The 17437-nt window shown below is 48.4% G+C and overlaps 1 protein-coding gene and 2 long non-coding RNA genes across 3 annotated transcripts in view; 1 reads left to right on the top strand and 2 right to left on the bottom strand.

Moving 5' to 3' along the window:
- BICRA (BRD4 interacting chromatin remodeling complex associated protein) overlaps positions 1 to 11904 on the bottom strand; it is a 36077-nt gene extending 24173 nt beyond the window's left edge. The window contains 1 exon segment of the mRNA XM_030006598.2: positions 11744 to 11904. Within this exon segment, the coding sequence (XP_029862458.1) occupies positions 11744 to 11831 (88 nt within the window). The 5' untranslated portion in view covers positions 11832 to 11904.
- A 610-nt stretch (positions 11905 to 12514) lies between these two features.
- LOC121233120 lies at positions 12515 to 15370 on the bottom strand. The gene is made up of 4 exons (XR_005931915.1): positions 15319 to 15370; positions 14949 to 15069; positions 13845 to 13911; positions 12515 to 13621 (listed from the first exon to the last, which is right to left on the bottom strand). It is a non-coding gene; the product is annotated as an uncharacterized LOC121233120 (long non-coding RNA).
- Positions 15371 to 15524: 154 nt separating this feature from the next.
- Positions 15525 to 16434, top strand: LOC115338162. The gene is made up of 3 exons (XR_003922346.2): positions 15525 to 15581; positions 16107 to 16218; positions 16312 to 16434. It is a non-coding gene; the product is annotated as an uncharacterized LOC115338162 (long non-coding RNA).
- The last annotated feature ends 1003 nt before the right edge of the window (positions 16435 to 17437 follow it).

The raw sequence follows: 17437 nt of genomic DNA, 5'->3' as shown, positions 1-17437 counted from the left end.
TCTCCAGCTTCAATGGCCAAATCATCTCCGTGACCCTAGGAAAACCTCTACAATAATCACCATCGATTTTAACAGCTCCTCTTGCTGAGGGATGATATGCTCAGGACTTTACCAAAACAGAGATATTTTAATTTATATCAGGATAAACTCCAGAGTTGAAGGTAAAACACGAAACCAAAATTAAATCAGTAACACACAGCTGCTGCACTTTCAGACACCGTAAGAGGTTCTAAGATGGGCTCGGTTGCTGTCACGGGGGCCTCTCCCGATGGAAACCCGTTTATCTTTACATCACCATTAATTGGACTTTTTCCAGGTTTGAGGACATGCAGCTTATACTCCAGAAGGGGAAAAAAAAACCCCCAACCCTAAAATACCCATTTTTTGACAGCTCAAGGAGCATTGATAAATTGTATTAGCAACAACAGGAATTACAAGCAGGCGTATGAAAAAGGAAACGGCCCCGATTTCGCCGGTATCATCCTCTTTTTCCAGCATCCCAGCAGATTTACCTATTATGCAAAAAAGAAGGTGCCCCGGGTGGGTGAGAAGGGCAAATCTCACAACAACAAAAGCATCTTCTGGGGAAGAAAGCTGGAAATTATGATTTCCCCGTAGGGCCTGCATTGAGGGATTTGCAGAGACTGCAAGAATCCTGCCAGGGAATCGAGGAAATCTCCATTTCAATGCAGGCTCTGCCAGAGGACCTGCAGGAATGCCATGTCCTCTCCCAGCTGCTTTCACCACGCTGTCTGCTACCAACAGGATTTAAGGAAAGGATTCCTCCAGAAATCCATCCGGTGCTCATGTTTCTAAGCAAACAAACCCCCAAACCAGAAACTACAACATGTATGTTTTATTTTCATGTTACTAATAAATATTTGAAATATAAACAGTTACATGTTGGGTTTTTTTCCCTAGCTGAAACTTAAAAAAGGAAACAGCCCAGATTCCAAACATACCAACAACAAATGTCTATTTTTAACAGATAAACTTCAAATTGGCATTCCCACATTTTGCCACTCTCCCATTGATTTCTTAACCCAGTGCATTTTGTTTTCACCCTTTAGTACACCTCTGCCACTGACTCGATCCAGTCAATTCCCTAAATCCTTCTCTGACTATAATTATAAGGCAACAGTCACCGTGTTAGAGGATAAGGTTATACATGAAAGTCCCCTTAAGTAGTGAAAACTGTTTGGAATAGCTTTGGAGATGATGCCTAACGGACAGCTTGAAGTAATAAGGGAAATAGTGAATGAGGTCCAACTTCCACCCTAGCACAATCATTGTAATTAGGGCTCCATACAGTATCCAGAGCCACGCAAGATGTAATTACAACACCATTTTGACCTACAATATAAACAAAATCCACTGCTTGGAGCACATCTCTCCTGGTTGAGATTTTTATTACTGCTATTCCTTAGCAAAAATATTAAAAGGCTTCAAACCTACCTGGGAGCAGCCCTGGTCTTCCCTCCGTTTTTCCATCCCATCCCACTACTCCTCTTACGAATAAACCTCGTTAGCCTTACCACCACATGGCTACGACCTCGTAGGGACCCCGCTACGAGACAGGACAGGAGAAGAGCGCTCGTGTTTTACTAACCTCTTGTTTTTAGCAACTCTGTGCCAATTATGGATAGGAGATGAGATACACAACATGTTTGCTTTACGCAGTCATACTGTAAAGGAAAAAATAGAGGACTATTACACCAACCACCCCAATAACCTAACAAAAAACAACCCCAAAAAGTGTCAATGTGGGGCTTTTAACAGCAATGGGTCAATTTTAAGTGTTAAGGAGCAAGTTCTAGAAGACAAGACGGAATTCGACCAGGAACCAGAAATCCAGGCACTCGAGTGCCACTGTTGATTATCCATGCTCAAAACCAACACCTGAAATTGAGCATTCCTGGATTCTGGAATTCCTTAAAACCCTCAAAGCCGAGATTGCACAATAGGACATTATTTCCCCTTGACGTTAATCTCTGCTCATAAGAGGCGTGAGTAAATTATTTAGGCTGCGAGTGCCAATGCCGAGGATGCAGCATGCCGTCATGGACACAAGGCTGGTGGGATGCAGAACTGACCCCCTTAAAGAAGCCAAACCTCCCTCCTCCGAACACCCACACCGCAGCTCTCCGCAGCACCGGCACACCACCAAACCAGGCAAGATGCATTTAAACATTTTCTTTCAATTAATAACGGAAAATAAGCCGGGAAAAGCAGAGCAGCATGAGCGTCATTTTGCTCAGAAGCGTTGAAACACACAGCAAGAAGAGACCAGGAATAGATCGGTTGCCGTTCTTCAACACTGAATGGGATCCTACGCCAGGCACCCACCACCAACTCAGTTTACTGAAAGTTGAAAGCGATAAACGAGCTTTGCGTGTATCCGAATACGAACATCTCTGACGGCTTTCTGAAAGGTGACAGGATGCACCTATCAGACCTGCTGCTGATTACGACACGTTTGTAAACGAGAAAAGACCTGGTGAGCAAAAGCAATCCATCTTCCCTGTGTTTCAGCATTCTTAATATATGTAGTATTAGTGACACATCATCATTGTCATAGGGGAAAGCAACCCTTGCAGCTCAGAGCTGAGGGATTTTACGTTTTCTACTCATTTACCAGATTGCCATCCTTGCTGGTTTTCTACAGCAACATTTCTTTTCAAATTATGCCCGATAAACCTCCGTTGTACGTGTCACTGTTTCGGATGACATAAAAAACAACCTGCGCTGTTTTAAGACATTTGCAGGCCTGTCTCTTCTGAGGAGAACTTGAACTTTCCCGTCAGGGAAAACTGGAAATAAGAGGATTGGAAATGCGCTTATTTTCAATTAAAGGGTTAAGATAGGAATTCCCTGCACTAAAACTTGCTACACTTAAGGAAAAGCAGCAGCTCTTGCAGTGCAGTGAGAGAGTTTAAATGTATTGAGCATCTAATTGCACAAGACCTAGAGGACAGAGAAGGAGATTTAGAATTTCCCAGAAATGGACCAAGTCTGTGTATATCTTCTAAAATTACTTGGCCTAATTTGTCCTCGGTTAACTTATGCTGCCCTAAATAGGAGTAAGTAGTTCTCAAAAGAGGGGTGCATAAATTAGCTCCCCATATAGCTCAATTCACACACGCTCTGGCCATAGCTCCCAGTAATGTTTTCTTCTGCTCCTGTAACAAAAAAAAACCAGTTTGCATATTCTAGAAATTGATGCTTAGTCTGAATAATTGTGCTGATGATTTTAGTGGTTCTGTTATCAGCCATGGCAGCTGATAGTTAAATTGTAAGTTTTCAGATGCACTGATTTATAAACATTATATTCCAGCTGACTATCTAGAAATATAAACCCAGGAGTATAATAAACAAGTTATAATTGGTTTTGCCTGTCATCATTTTCCTATAATCTAGAAGTTAGCAAAAAATTTAAAAAGCAACTACTCTCTGTGACAAAATACTACTGAAACATAAAGCATTAAAGAGCCTGCAGCATTTTGCAGTGACTTAAACTCAAATTCCTTCTGTGCTGTGAAGTACACTGGTAATACTATACCCATTTTAGAGATTACAGCGCTTTTAACATTCCAGCCACAAGGAATTTAGGTTTCCAACTTCCCCTGAAATTGGAGTGCCCAATTTCCTTAGGCTTCACTGAAAATAGACAGAAAAAAACCCCATCTTTTATTACATAAGGGGTGACTATCACATTTTTGAACAGACTCCAGGAGTTCCAATCCCACGAATCTCGAATAAACAAGACAAATTTGAGGTGACGGAGGTTACATTTTTTTACATTAAGTATTCTCGTAAGAAACTCCGGAGACACCTGTCTCTCGCTGCACCGTAGAATCCCATCCTGTATGCTCCTCAGGATGTCTCCATTACGATTAGCTTTCAAATATCCAGATAAATACCACACTCTATATTTCTTTCAGCGTTCGGTGCTGTACCGACGCAGATGTTAAGAACCACGCATCAGCCCGACCTTTAAACGCTCTGAGCGGTTTCAGGGCACTTTGCATTTCTTATTTCTCATGGGTAAGATGAACAAGTCACAGCAGCAAGCTGCTGAGGTTCCAGAAGCTTCCATTTCATTTCCAGCCCTTCGGGTGGGTGTAGCAGGAGTGTCACACCTGCTTTTCCATCCTGCAGGGACAAGACACGAACAGCTGGACGGCCCCTGCCCCAACTCCTGCAGGAGCCAAAGTCCACACACCTTCCTTCAGGGATTTCTTCTTCTTTTAAGCTACAAAGATTACATGTGGAAGGAAAATGATTTTCTAACTCTTTTAGTAGACGCTCTTGAGCAGTGAAAGCAAGAGACTCGTAAACAAGCGATTTTGCACTTACATCCTCCTTACCTGGGAAATTATTCTCAACAACAGAAAGCCGATTCCTAATTGCACACCTGAAGCTTAAAGCGTTTTATCACCAGTTCCATTTTTATAGGTAGAGAATCTGAGAGCGCGAGACTCCCCACTTCCCCACTGAGACTGCCCAGGGAGCGGTAGAAAGAGGAGGAAAACCCAGATTTTGGCTGTTGGCCTCCCTTGAGTCACAAACAGACGGCAGCTGCAGGTGAGGGCTGCTCGAGAACAGCGTTGGACATTTCTTCCTATGGGAGCACCGTTAAAAACAAAGTAAAAACATTTGCGTACAGTTTCTAGGTTAACTATTACTCCAAAAACAATTAAATCCAGCAAAGTGAATTCTCCTCTTATCTCGCATCACCGTAACTCATTCATCATCGACCTGTTTTCACACACGGGACAACCCTTCCCATTGCGTGGGCAGGAGGGATGAGACAACACTGTGCTGAGGACGCTCCCCAGCGCTGTCCCATCCCAAGGCATCGATGGAAAATGTCCCATTTCTGGGTCAGGGAACCGTTTTCCTTGCTGCAGCGGGAACTCGCGCCGTCCCAGGCCGCCTGCCTGCCTGCCTGCCCTCCCCTCCCCCTGCACAGCGCAGGATTTACTTAGAGCTTTTTGCTCAAAATCATTTCCAGACTTGCATTCCCTTGACCACAGCGGGAGAAGGAGGAGGAGGAATACAATGGGAGGCAAAGTGCTCGCTTTTCAGGGAAGGAGAGGGAAACTTTCTGAGGCTGGAGAGGGGAGAAGAGAACGTGGGGAAGGAGCTCGGCAAACACTTGCTGTGCAGAGGAGAAACGCTGTTCCCGGTCTGGAAACACCGCTCCCAATTTACCTAGACAACGATCAGCCGTCGCAGGTTGTTTTGGCCTGCTTTTTGGTTCAAACTTACAGATATCGCTCATCATTTCGTTGTCCAGCATATCGTAAAGGTATTTTTCTGCTAGGGAAAGGCGTGACGGCCCTCACGGCCGCGTGACCTCGGTCCACAGAAGAGGTAAATCAGACACGAAGGCAGGTCCTCCCCACGGCTACAGGCAGCTCTGTCCTAGAGGGAAGGCCTCTTCCACAACACAGATTTACGAGTCCCATGCCTCCGACAGCAGATGCACAAAACCAGGCCAATTAATATGATAGTGGGGTGCTGGGTTCTTTTTTTCTTTTTAAGGGGGAGCAAATTTCAGAAAGAAAGAAGAGGAAAAAAAGAGAAATACACTCAACTACACACAGTCCTATCAGGAAACAGGTCTGAACCCGTAGCATCTCCCCAGAGGCTGGCTGAAAAGCCTTCAGTGGCAACCACTTTTAATGACAACTGATAAAAAAACCCACACGAATCATTGACACTCAAGTTCTCCAACAACTGCATAGCGTTCTCTTCAGAAAATGCCCGAAAAATCATTGTCCAAAACGAGCGAAAAAAAGCTTTTTGCAGGTGAATGCATCATCACGTGCAGATCTATGACCTTTTCGTCAAAACCACAATGAACGTTTCAACTACTTATGGTAGCAGAAACAACTTTCAAACACGCACTGAGTGTAAACCAAAGTATTTTTTGCCCTCCGCCTGCAGCCAGCCCATCCTATGGCCTCCGTGGCTGCTCCCATTAGCCACAGGAGAGTCTTGTTTTCGCGGCTGATTTTCAGTTCTCTCCAGACAGCAATGAAAATGACAAAAATCAGGTCAATTTGCTGCCAGAGAAGGCAAGGAGCAAGGGCTGGCGGGGCAGGGGGGGGAGCAGGCAGAGGAACCAGGGCTCAAAGGAAAAACATTAGGAAGTTCACAGGGGGACAAAGCTGCCCTGAACAGAGGCAGCCCTTGTCATTTCGTATTTATCTGGAGCCAGTCACCATACTGTTATTAAGCTCCGGTTTTTATACTGCACAGGGGAGCGCGAGGAATGGCAAAGTTATCTTTCGTCCTAATAAGCTCAGGCCTACAGGAAACAAGTAACTGAATTTTTCAAGCTTTGGCAAGTCCTTGCCCAGCCACCGCTGGTCAGGAGGATAAAAGGGCTCTGATGGAGGAAGACAAGGCTCCTGCTCGCACAAACACACCACCACCAGCTCCAGGAGCGTGCAATTGCTCTGGCACAACCATGGCTTTAACTCCCCATTTGAGGATTTTGAAATATTTCAGCTCTCAAATAGCAATATTCAAGACAAATCCGTACCATAACCGAGACCCAAACTGCGTCCCAACTCCACACTACGTATAAAACCCAAGCATGATTAAGAAATTTTGGGTCGCGGTTTCCGCTTCTTTACTAACAGGATAAAACCGGAGGAGTATTTTGGGGTTTGCTGGGGTGCCAGTACGATCTAGACAGCAACGGTTTCTGCACATGGGCCAGGCGCCTGGGCCGGGAGGCAAGGCAGACAGCCAAGTCCCCATAGGTGGGAAGTGAAGCTCTTACCTGGGTTAAGAGCAAGCGCGGGAGCGTACGCTGCGGTGCAGGAAGCTACACACACTGTCTCAAGTAACCTTTTCTTCTATCAGTGGTATATAAAGACAGGTGAGCCCGGCTTGGCATCAGGGGCTAAGCTACCCATACCTCTGTCTAGTTCGTTAGTGCCTTGACAAGACAGGCCTCGTCATCTACTGCCTGCTCCACAGTTCCCTCTCCCCGTAAAAAGCTCCTACAGGGAATACTGAAAGGGTGCAAGCTCCACGGCCACGAGTTAGAGACGAGGCTGATTGCAGATAACCTGCAGCTGACAGACGACATCAAATATTCCTCAAGAAATGGTAAAGACATCAAGTATTACTCGAGAAAAGGCAAAGAAATAACGCTTCCACAGACAGCCTGCGGACGCTAACAGAGAGCCAAGCGAGGGCTGATGCGTTTGCCTCGATACCACGGCAGCAACTCCAAAGAGGGGCTTTTTGTGGCCCAAACTAACTTCTAACAAACACGGGCAGTGCGAGTCACACACAAACAAGCGAAGGGAAGATTTGCTCCTGGAGTCGCTTCTTTTATTGTCGAATAGGGAAAGGTGCAGTCTCACCTGTAGCCGATTTACAAAAATGCTCCTCAGGCTCTGTATCAGAACAGAAACATAATTCCCCGATTACTCGAGGAAACAAACTCTCTGCAAAAGAAAGATGACGCTGGGGGGAAAAGGGGAAACGTGAAGGAGTTGCCTTTGGAGTCTGCTTATGCCAGGATGAGCGAGAGGTGCTCATCTGACAGCTCTGGATGCTGCAGCCCTCCGTTTATTTATGGAGCAGGTATGGAATGGGCAAGAAGAACAAAAGCTTTCCCCACTCGGCTTTGCCAACAGGCCTGGGCTGGAAGGACCACCTCAAGAGATTAAACGATAGCTCAGTCTCCATAGCAATCACTTGCTCTGCCGATACCACCAATAAAATTACCAACATGGGGACAGCTCAAGCCCTGTTCACACTGGAGATTTTTGGCACATGTCGCTATTTTCCTGGTGAATTCTGGCAGAAAACATCTGAAACCTCCCCTCTCCTCTGCGCCTCAAACTCCGTTAGCAGGTTTGGAACCATTTCTAACCCTGCGGAGGATGATTGCGGCATTTATTCTTAGCCTATGCTAACTTTTAGCATTACGGGGCTGTTAATCAAGAAGTCCCGGTAAACTCAACTATTAGCTGGCCGTGGTCTCACAGCTCGTCTCCCTGAAGCCCTCAGGAATTAAGGGACAAGTTTCCAGCCGCGCTGTTTTAGTAACCAAATTATGATCAGAGGGAAAAGGCAAGCGAAACAGGACCGAGACCAAATACGAAGCTGCTCACAGGCTAACAGCCGTATTTTAAAGCTGTGTGTTTTGACATTAATATATCCATTCTGATGAGATAGCAGAAAAAGGGTGATAAAATGTAAAAATAAAAAGACAGCAGAAGAGCACATGCTCAAAGCTCACCAGTTCATACAGAAATATCAAGTTCCACACCAAAATACCTGTAAAAAGTCAGAGTGCGATAACAGAGCAGCTCTTGCCTGTGATGGCAATCTGCCTGTTTCTTAAACCAAAAATTCCACTCTACTACAGGATGAAATTTAGCTACTACTGAAAAAAATCCTACTCTGCTAATGTGACGATTTTTAGGCTGTATTTTGAACGTTTCTCTTTCCTATAGAGACTTAAATTTAGCATTAAGTCTCTCACATTGTGAAAAACTAAGTAGAAAGAAACACCGAGTCACAAACCATTCCCCTCAAGTTTTTTTTCCTTGGGAAAAAAAGAAGAAAGTGCTCTGAAAGTCCAGCCTCATCCACACAACGGGAAACACGTTACACACGACAACCTGCATAAAGCCCCTGTAAAACATTGCCACTCTCTCTATGCCCCCCCCCCCCCCCGCCCAGACTTACAGAAATAGTCTCTTTCTACTCAAAAAAGACTTCATGAGGTATTTAAGGACTAAATCCCTGCAGGATTCGGTATTATTTAGGGTTTCCCCTGCAATGCGAGGTGCAGAAGCGAATCCTTTTCATCCGCAGAGATTCCCAGTAAAGCCGAGGAGTCTCAGGATGAAGGTGACATCGCAGGAGCGAGGCGTCAGCTTGCAGGCATGGAGGATGTTTATCTGTCACCAAAACGTTTTCTGGTGCAAAGTATTTCTTTCGCACATGATGGACCCTCAAGATCGATGGACCCTGGAGATGATTTCCCCTCTGGTTTTTATTAAAGTGACGGGAAGAAAGGACTTGGTCAAATATATTGTTGGAGAGAAAGAGGAGAACAGTTATCGTGCGCTTTCAGGTCACTGCATTTCTCCCCCAATATCTAAATTGCTGAATATTTTGGAAGACAGAAGTGTGAATCTGTACAAATTGCGTTTTCTAGGGAAAAGCTCCAGCTCTGTAAAAAAACGTATACACTTACAGCAGACTTTACTTTCAGCCTCCTTACTCTTACTCGGGGGATCCTAGCCAGGCTGCATATGTGTATGCAGGGGACAAGGAGAGATCAGACAAGCACATCACTTAAAATTTCACATTAGTGCTCTGAAATAAACACCATGTTTGGCTTTAAGACAGGGGATGCTACGTTAATTCGGATCCAGATAAACTCACAAGGCTACCATGTTTTAGCGTCGATTCGTCCAAGCGTTCCTAGCTGCCTGCTACGAGAAATCCGTTCACAAGAAAAAAAAAAAGCAGCGAACTTCCAGCTGGCACAAGGCGGTGGATCAGTACCGAAGCAGCAAAATAGCATTTGGCAAAAGGCAGGAGCTCGGTTGCTGCTGAGGAGCGTTCATGGAAATGCCACATGGGCCTGAGCTGCAGCCCCAAAGGCGTGGCCAAGAGAGATCAAGTCCTCTCCTCTTTTTGGAACCAGAATGCTGCTCTCCCTCCTCACCCCCTGCTACTCCTTCTAAAAAAGAGGGAAGAAACCAAGGATCAAGAGACAGCAACTCAACACCGACCAGTTCCAGCAGTCGTATCAGTTGGGGTTATAACCTGTGGCAACAGCAGGAGCTCAGAGACAGAGCGCAGCAGCTGCTGGGGGGGGGGGGGGGGGGTTTGATCATAAAGGACATGATTTGTAAAAATCAACAGATTCATTACTGTGAAATACTGGTTGCCGGCACGTTTTGAGAGGGATCATTCACCTGTCTATCATTTTGAAGTTAAACAACAAACGGTGTTGGGTAACAATCAAGGTAAAGGTGCCCCTATTACCTTGTCCTCTCACTATAGAAATAAATAATAATAATTATTATTATTCAAAGAGCAGCACAATTAGTTTACACATCAAAGAACTGACAGCAAAAAAGCTAAATATTTTAGTGTTCAAATGTAAACAGAAAGTGTCAACACAGACACGAGGGGATGAGGAAACAGCACAAAAATGACATCGTTATGTCAAACACCCATCCTGAGCCTGGCACCGCCGAGGGGGTGCCCCTCGCACACCCTGCACAGCGCAGGCAGCTCTGAGGGGTACCACAGCCACAGAAATACCATTTGAGAGCACCACTTTAGCCACAGCCCATCACACAGGACGAGTCCACGCTCGATATTAAGTCCTGCTGCACGTGAACTTGGGGGGTGGGGGGAAAGACAGACCTCAAAGCCCCCCCCACGCCTCAGTTTCCCTTTGGGTCAAATACACCTTCCATCAGTTCAACTACTTCTCTTCAGCAAAACAAAAAAATTAGGACAGTGAACAGCACGTCTGGGCATCCAGAGACTGAAACGGCACCAGGAACGAGGGCAGGCAGGATATATGGAATTACCAAAAACAAACGGAGGGAAAAAATCACCCCAAAAGGAGAGCTGCTGCACTGTATATGAATATCAACAAAACTACAGAGCCCACAGAAACCAAAACCACAAGCCCAGACTCATTCACGCAAAAAGGCAAAGGCAAAACACTATATAAATGGTAAATACATTTCGAAATTCAGCTGCGAGCGGCAGACAAATGAAAACTAGAAGAGAATTTGAAGAGCAACGAACTGTAGTTTATTCAGCTAATGTATTTTTAACACACTGGGGAAAAACTTGGGAGGTATAACATGGCATAAGGCACCCATTTGATACCAAAAGCCACGTAGTGACTTTTCCCAGCAGAACATCCCCCTGCACGGCATTTACCCCTTGATAAATTGGTGCCGAGGGGATGGACTCTGCTCTGCAGCAGCAGGCCAGAGCACAAGTTTGGGGGTTCCTGGGAGGGGAGCCGGGGAGGATGCAGTCTGGGCTCGCAGAGCCGCAGGCTCGCTCTCACACCGGTCGCGACCATGATGAAGGAGGTTTTTCATCCTGACGTTCCAAAACCTTCCGTTTTCCCTTCCCTGCCTGCGCTTCCAGACCCATCCGAAGGCATCTCTGCCTCTTCCCCGGAGGAGGAAGAGGAGGAGGAGTGGACCGGGGCAGCGGGCAGGGAGGGGGAGCACCCAGGCCGGCGGCAGCTCTGCAACCGAGACAGCAACACCGAGTCATGGCAGAGCGAACCGACGGCCTCTCCCCGAGCCCCCCCTCCCCGCCTCGCCCGGGAGGAGGTGGGGAGGAGCAGGGCGCTTCCCGGAGGCAGCGGGGACCGACGGAGGGAGGGAGGGGCTGCCGCCAGCGCCCCCTCTTTTCGGCCGGGGGTGTGTGTGTGGAGGTGTAGGGGGGTGGTGGTGAGGTGCGGAGGGCGACGTCTCCTTTTGGGGAGGTACATTGTATTCCGGAGACGTGACCCGCAGCCGCCGCACCGGGAGGCTGCCGGGGGGGGGGGGGGGGGGGGGGGGGGGGCGACGGGGCCGGGGCGCGGGGAAGGGGTAGAAGAGACGGCCAGGCCGGTGCCCCGGGAAGGGGGTGAGCCTCCCCCCCCGCCCTCCGCCGCAGGTAGCGGAGTTAAGCGTTTTAAAGCGAAATTGCTGCATTGTAAGAAACTCACCGTGATGTTTGAGCAGCAGTCGGCGCGGGGTCTCCCAGACATCCCCGCACGGGCTCCGGAGGCAGGACCCCGCCAGGCACCGACACATAGGGGTTCAATGCGCTGCCTGATCGCCGCCCCACCGACCGGGAACCCCCGGAGCGACGGGGGGGGGGGGGGGGGGAAAGGGCATCGGCGGCGGGAGAAAATAAACGCAACCCCCCCCCAACCCGTCACCCCCCCCCGTCCCTTTCATTTGCATACGCCACGCCCCCTCGCCGCCACGCCCCACCCCGCTAGGAGCGGGGTTACCTGCTGGGTAAGGCGGTCTCGGCGTGTGTCCGTCCCCCCCCCCGCCCCTTCACGTCGTTTTGGGAGGGTTTGGGGGGGGGGGGGGGGGGCGGGAAGGAGCTAGGAGCTCAGCCCCTCGTCAGAACAGCCCCCTGCGGTTCGTCAGCGGCAGGATCGGGCCCTGCTGGGGGAAAAGAAAAAAAAAAAGGGGGGGGGGGGCGTCTTTAAACACAATTTTATTGCTTGAAGATGACAACCCGGCAATTGCATCAAGACACCAGAAATCCCCGGGCCAGCATGCACCCCATTTTCTAATTTTTACCTTTTTTTTTGTTTGTTTTTTTTTTTGTTTTTTTTTTTTTTTTTGAGGGATGCTCTGCCAAAAGCTCAGCACCAGCATCGCTACGGCAAAGCTGCAACTGCTGGGAAGAGAAAACTCCCCAAACACCATGACCCACAGGCAGTTCCGAGGACCCAGTTTTTTAAATTACGGTTGCCTAAGGTTTTGGGGTTTTTTGTTTGGTTTTTTTTTAATAAACAAACCCATAAACCACTCTCAATTACTTTTAACATGCTCCGGACTGCATCACCCAGACAAAGAACACACACACACGGGACACCAAGAATAGTATCAACGGAGCAAAAGGAGAGAGGCAAGAGCTGTAAGCGAGCTGATTTACATCATCAAACAGCAACTTTCTAAATAACAACAAAAAAAAATTCTACAGTTCTGCTGGCATAAATCACACCTTCGTAAAATAAATTTCTCCAGCTAATTCCCGAGTCCTGGATGAAAGATGAAAAGACTTGGAATAAAACCAGAAAGGGAGGAGTGGGTTTGCCTGCAATAGACACGCTCCTTGTTACTTAACTGTCACAGGCCTGTCCTGCTGCAGGTCTGATCCTGCGTTTTCAGTCACAGGTCCAGAGGGGCGTTTGGAGGCAGCACTTCAGGAATTTAACACTTATTTAAACACTACAGAGCATTTCTTTATATATATTCACTCATAAAGAAGAAAATCCTATTTAACAAGCATCAGTCTTGAAAGGCAACGCTTAAAAACTGCTTCCTGCTCAAGACAAGCTGGGAAAAAAAAAAAAACCAACCAACCCCACATTTGCCGGTTTTGGGCTGGATTTTTGTTGGGATAAAGCCCCAAACAGCGCTAGCCCGGCGCGCCCGGGCAGCCCAACGCCCGGCCCGGCCCAGCCCAGGGTCCTCGACATCCCAGTTACAAACTGGTTGAGCCGGCGAGGAGGTTCCGCTCGCGATTGGCGAGGTGCAGGCAGGGGTAGGCAGGGCCAGGCGCCTTGCCCGCGCCCTGATTAGGCAGGTTAAACGTGATTGACCAGTGCGAGTAATTAATCTGCGAGAGGCCGGGCTTGGGGCTTTGTTTATACCCCTGGATTGGCTGGATTTGAATTAGATATACATTCTATTTGTACCTAGGTAGGACCTCGCGGGGGTTTATTTTGGTGCATTACGCTATAAAAGCGGCGGCAACCCAGGCGAATGTCGTCGTCCACTGCCGCGGCTCTGCCGGAACACTGGGCCTCGCCGGGAGCCATCGATCAGGTACGGTGCTGGAAGAGGATCAGGACTCCAGGCTGTTTTATCAAGGGGGGGGGAGGGGGAAGGAGATGAACCCCACCATTAGTAGCGCTTACAAAAAAATATTTAAGCAACACAACACAGTATTTCCTTTTTTTTGGGTTGTTTTTTTTTTTTTTTTTCCAGTCCCAGAGCACTGAAAAAAATTGAGCAGAGTCTGCCATGCCCAAAAAACCCCACACTTGGCAGAAAGCCACCGTAAGCAATAATTCAACTAACCCATGGGACAGGACACGCTCCTTCCCTGGAAGAATGTTGCCATCAACAGTACCTGCAAAACACAGGGCTGATTTCCAAGTGGGAAGTGTTAATAACATCGTCATAAGGAAGATTTTTGTCTCTCACAATGGCAACTTTACAACCAAATAAGCAGTCCTCAGCAAAAAAAAAAAAACACCTTCCAGCATGGCTGATATGATGAAGGACAAGGGGAAGCCATGAGGAATTTGGCTACAGCAACACACTGGGGTGTCACACACACCACACCACCACCCCCCCCCACCCCCCCCCCCCCCCCCCCCCCCCCCCCGCAAACAGCCACATATCTGCCCCAGCTCAGCACTCCCCCAGGCCAGAAACCCTCCCCAGGGCAGCAGCCTTTCAACACAGAAATGACCCACCAGTACCACACTCACACTAACCAAAGTTAGGTAAAAACCCTCTTCTTAAGAAATAAAGCATCAGTCATATCATGCAGCACACTAATTAATTAGTACAATACCCACGTGGACATGAACATTCACTCCAGAGAGGAACTTGGCATAGCAGAATAGTAACAAATGAAACCCCCAAACGCTGCTATTTTTAGGTTTGCTTAAAATATACAGCTGATGACCAACAGAATTACATACCATTTTTATGCAATACCCAAACACTTCAAGACTTGTTCATCTCCTTGCAGGTGATTCCTGCTTTAACCACTAGACTGCAGTAGCAGGAGTTGCTGCAACACCTTTCCAATTTAAGACAACATAATTTAGTTACTTTCAGGTGATTTTTTTTTCCCCTCCCACTTCTCCCAAATTGCTTTGCTAGGATCCAGGTGGCTCCCAACAGCTGCTTCATCAGCCAGACCAAGACCATAACACCAGTAATAGAGCTTTTTCACTAATACAGTTAAAACATTATTACAATTAAGGATACAGGAATAGCCCAACACTCATCCTGGGACAGAAAGACATCCTGCTAAAATTAACCTCAGTAATTTCCTTAAAATCATAACATTAAAGAAATAAATAGTGGTGGGGAAAAAAGAGCAAGAAGGTACTGAAAACAGGTTGGAGACAGTACTTAAAGAAATCTGGAAGAGCTGCCACACCCTACCTTTTGTCACTTTGAACACAGGGTTTCTCAGTTCTTGAGAGGTAACAGCTATCCCCTGAAGCAGTATTCCCATTTCACATAGGAAAAATCAAGTTGGATAAATACTTTATCCAAAGTCAGCCTGCAACATTCCTAAGCAAGAACCACATTTGGTCATTCTTTGCTTGATACTTAGCTAAAACCATATACTCAAATTAGCCCTTTCCTATGCTTTTTCTTTCCAAGTTTTGCCCCATAACTCACATTTCCAGCCCTTTCCCTAAGCCCTCCCACACACCTCCCTCCATGCCCACTGCAACCCTGCCCCCCTATTTCCTACCCAAACCTCCCTCTTACCATCTTTATTCCACACACAACCCTCCCCACTCACCTCCCTCCGGGACCACCTCTCCCACGGAGACCTCACATCCCTTCAAGTCTCCTCTCCTTTGCCTCTCCCCACACTAACACCCATTCCCCTTACTCCCCCCCTCACAAGCTCACTCCCACACCCCCACCGTTCCCCCCACCCGCCTTTTCCCGCCACAGCCCCCTCCCCACTCTCCCCGTCACGTGACGCTGCACGCAGCCCCCCGGGGATGAGGGCGGGGCGGTGCCACAAGGCGCGGCGTGTGGGAAGGGCAGAGGCGCGAGGTGAGGGACATCCCCTCTTCCTCTTCTTCCTCCTCCTCCATCATCTTCTTCTCCCCCCGCATCCCCTCTTCCCCCCCCCCCCATCTCCTCAGGCTCCCGGGCAGCCCCACATGGGCCGCTGGAGCCCCCTCCCTTCCCTACGAAGAGAAGCCCCGGCCCTGGGGCAGCTCCCGCCTCCCTCCTCGCTCTTCTCAGGGAGAGTCTGCCCTCACCCCAAGCTCTGGCCCTCTGCAGCCTTCTCGAAGGCCAGGAGCAGTGTTTCCCTCAAGGGAGAGGCCCCCCCCCCCTCACCCCAAGCTCTGGCCCTTTGCAGTCTCCTGCAAGGCTGGGAGGAGTGTTTCCCTCAAGGAAAGCCCCTCTCACCCCCAACCCCACTCTACTCCAGGGGCAGCCTTTCCCTCCTTCCTGCCTTCTTTCTGCACCTCAGCCCTGTTGCAGCCCCTCAGTCTGTTCCAGGGTAGGGGAAACACTTCAACCCTTTTTCTTAGTGCAGCTTTTTATAAGAAGAACCCCTTGTCTCCCCAGCCCTTCAAACCTGCCTGCAGGGTTTCAGCAGCCCTCCTCTGCTTCAGACAGCAGGGGCATGCCTTGTGTTTGCTGCGGGAATAGGGATATTTCTGTTTTCTTCTCCGATAAGGTATGGTTGATACAGGGCCAGTTGCAGTACTGGTTAGGGTTTGGTGAGTAACATCAAATCTTATTTAACTTTCTCTTTTTACGTTTTGTTTAGGAGGCTTGTCCTCATGCCCTCAAGTTTTGCTCTAGGTGGAAAGGAGTCCACCTTTAACTGGCTGTAAAGTCAGCGGCGGGCATGGACCAGTACCCCTTCGGCGACGAGAATTCAGTTCATTTGGAGATGTGTTGGGGATTTCTTGGCTGAGCGAGAACGAAGCATAAACATACAAAGTGCTGAAATGGACAAGGACGTTGTGTCCTTGTACACTGGGAAAAGGAAGATAAGAAGGGCCTGACAAGCAACTCCTGGATGCCGAAGAATGAGATAAGCAACCGCGGGACGCCCCATGAAGAGGCTTGAGCAGCCAACAGAAGGATGAGCCGGGAGCGTGATAGAAAGACATTAACCAGTGGTGTTTTAGCTTATGGCGCGTGGACAGCTGATGCTCAGCTTAATAAAGTATATAAGCACGCTATTTGGGCAATAAAGGGAGAACAACCTTAGCTGTATCGGTGTCCAGTTGTTACTCGGCTCATGTCTCCGGGTGGCTCCTTGCAACAAGTGGCGCCCAAGCAGGGACCCAACAGCTTGCTGAAACCTCCAAAGCATCACGGAAGAGTGATACCGGGAGGAACCTCCAAAACATCACAGAAGAGTGATACCGGGAGGCCGGGGCAGCTTGCTGGAACCTCCAAAGCATCACAGAAGAGTGATACCGGGAGGCTGGGGACGTGAGAGGCAGAGGTGGGCACGAGCCAAAAGTAAAGCGTCGGAGCCTGGAGTTCGTGCAGCTGAGCGACCCTCTGCCAAGGTAAGAACCGTCATGGAAGACGAGGCGGCGGTTCGTCTCCTCGCAAGTATCCTCTCCAAGAGAGGGCGCGAGGCAGATTTTAAAGGGATTCAAGCCCTTATTAAGTGGGCCCGAGAGAAGGGATGGTGCCAGTCAGCTCCACTTTTCTTCAGCCCGCAAGAATGGCGAGAGGTTGGGGATTTACTCTGGGCTGACACAATTGAAGGTGGCAAGGAGGGTAAAACAGCCTGGGAGCTGGGACCAGTGTGGAAAGATGTAATGTTTAAAGCGGCTTTTACAATGGAACAAGGACAGAAACCTTTAATTAGTGTGGGTACAGCTTTTGAGCTTAGTACCCGGGAAGCTATCGGAACCTCCCTATGGGATGAA

Source organism: Aquila chrysaetos, unplaced genomic scaffold (genome assembly GCF_900496995.4).
Source record: "Aquila chrysaetos chrysaetos unplaced genomic scaffold, bAquChr1.4, whole genome shotgun sequence".
Taxonomy (NCBI): domain Eukaryota; kingdom Metazoa; phylum Chordata; class Aves; order Accipitriformes; family Accipitridae; genus Aquila; species Aquila chrysaetos.
The sequence above is the reverse complement of the archived record's forward strand: the minus strand, read 5'-3'. Positions and strand labels throughout refer to the sequence as shown.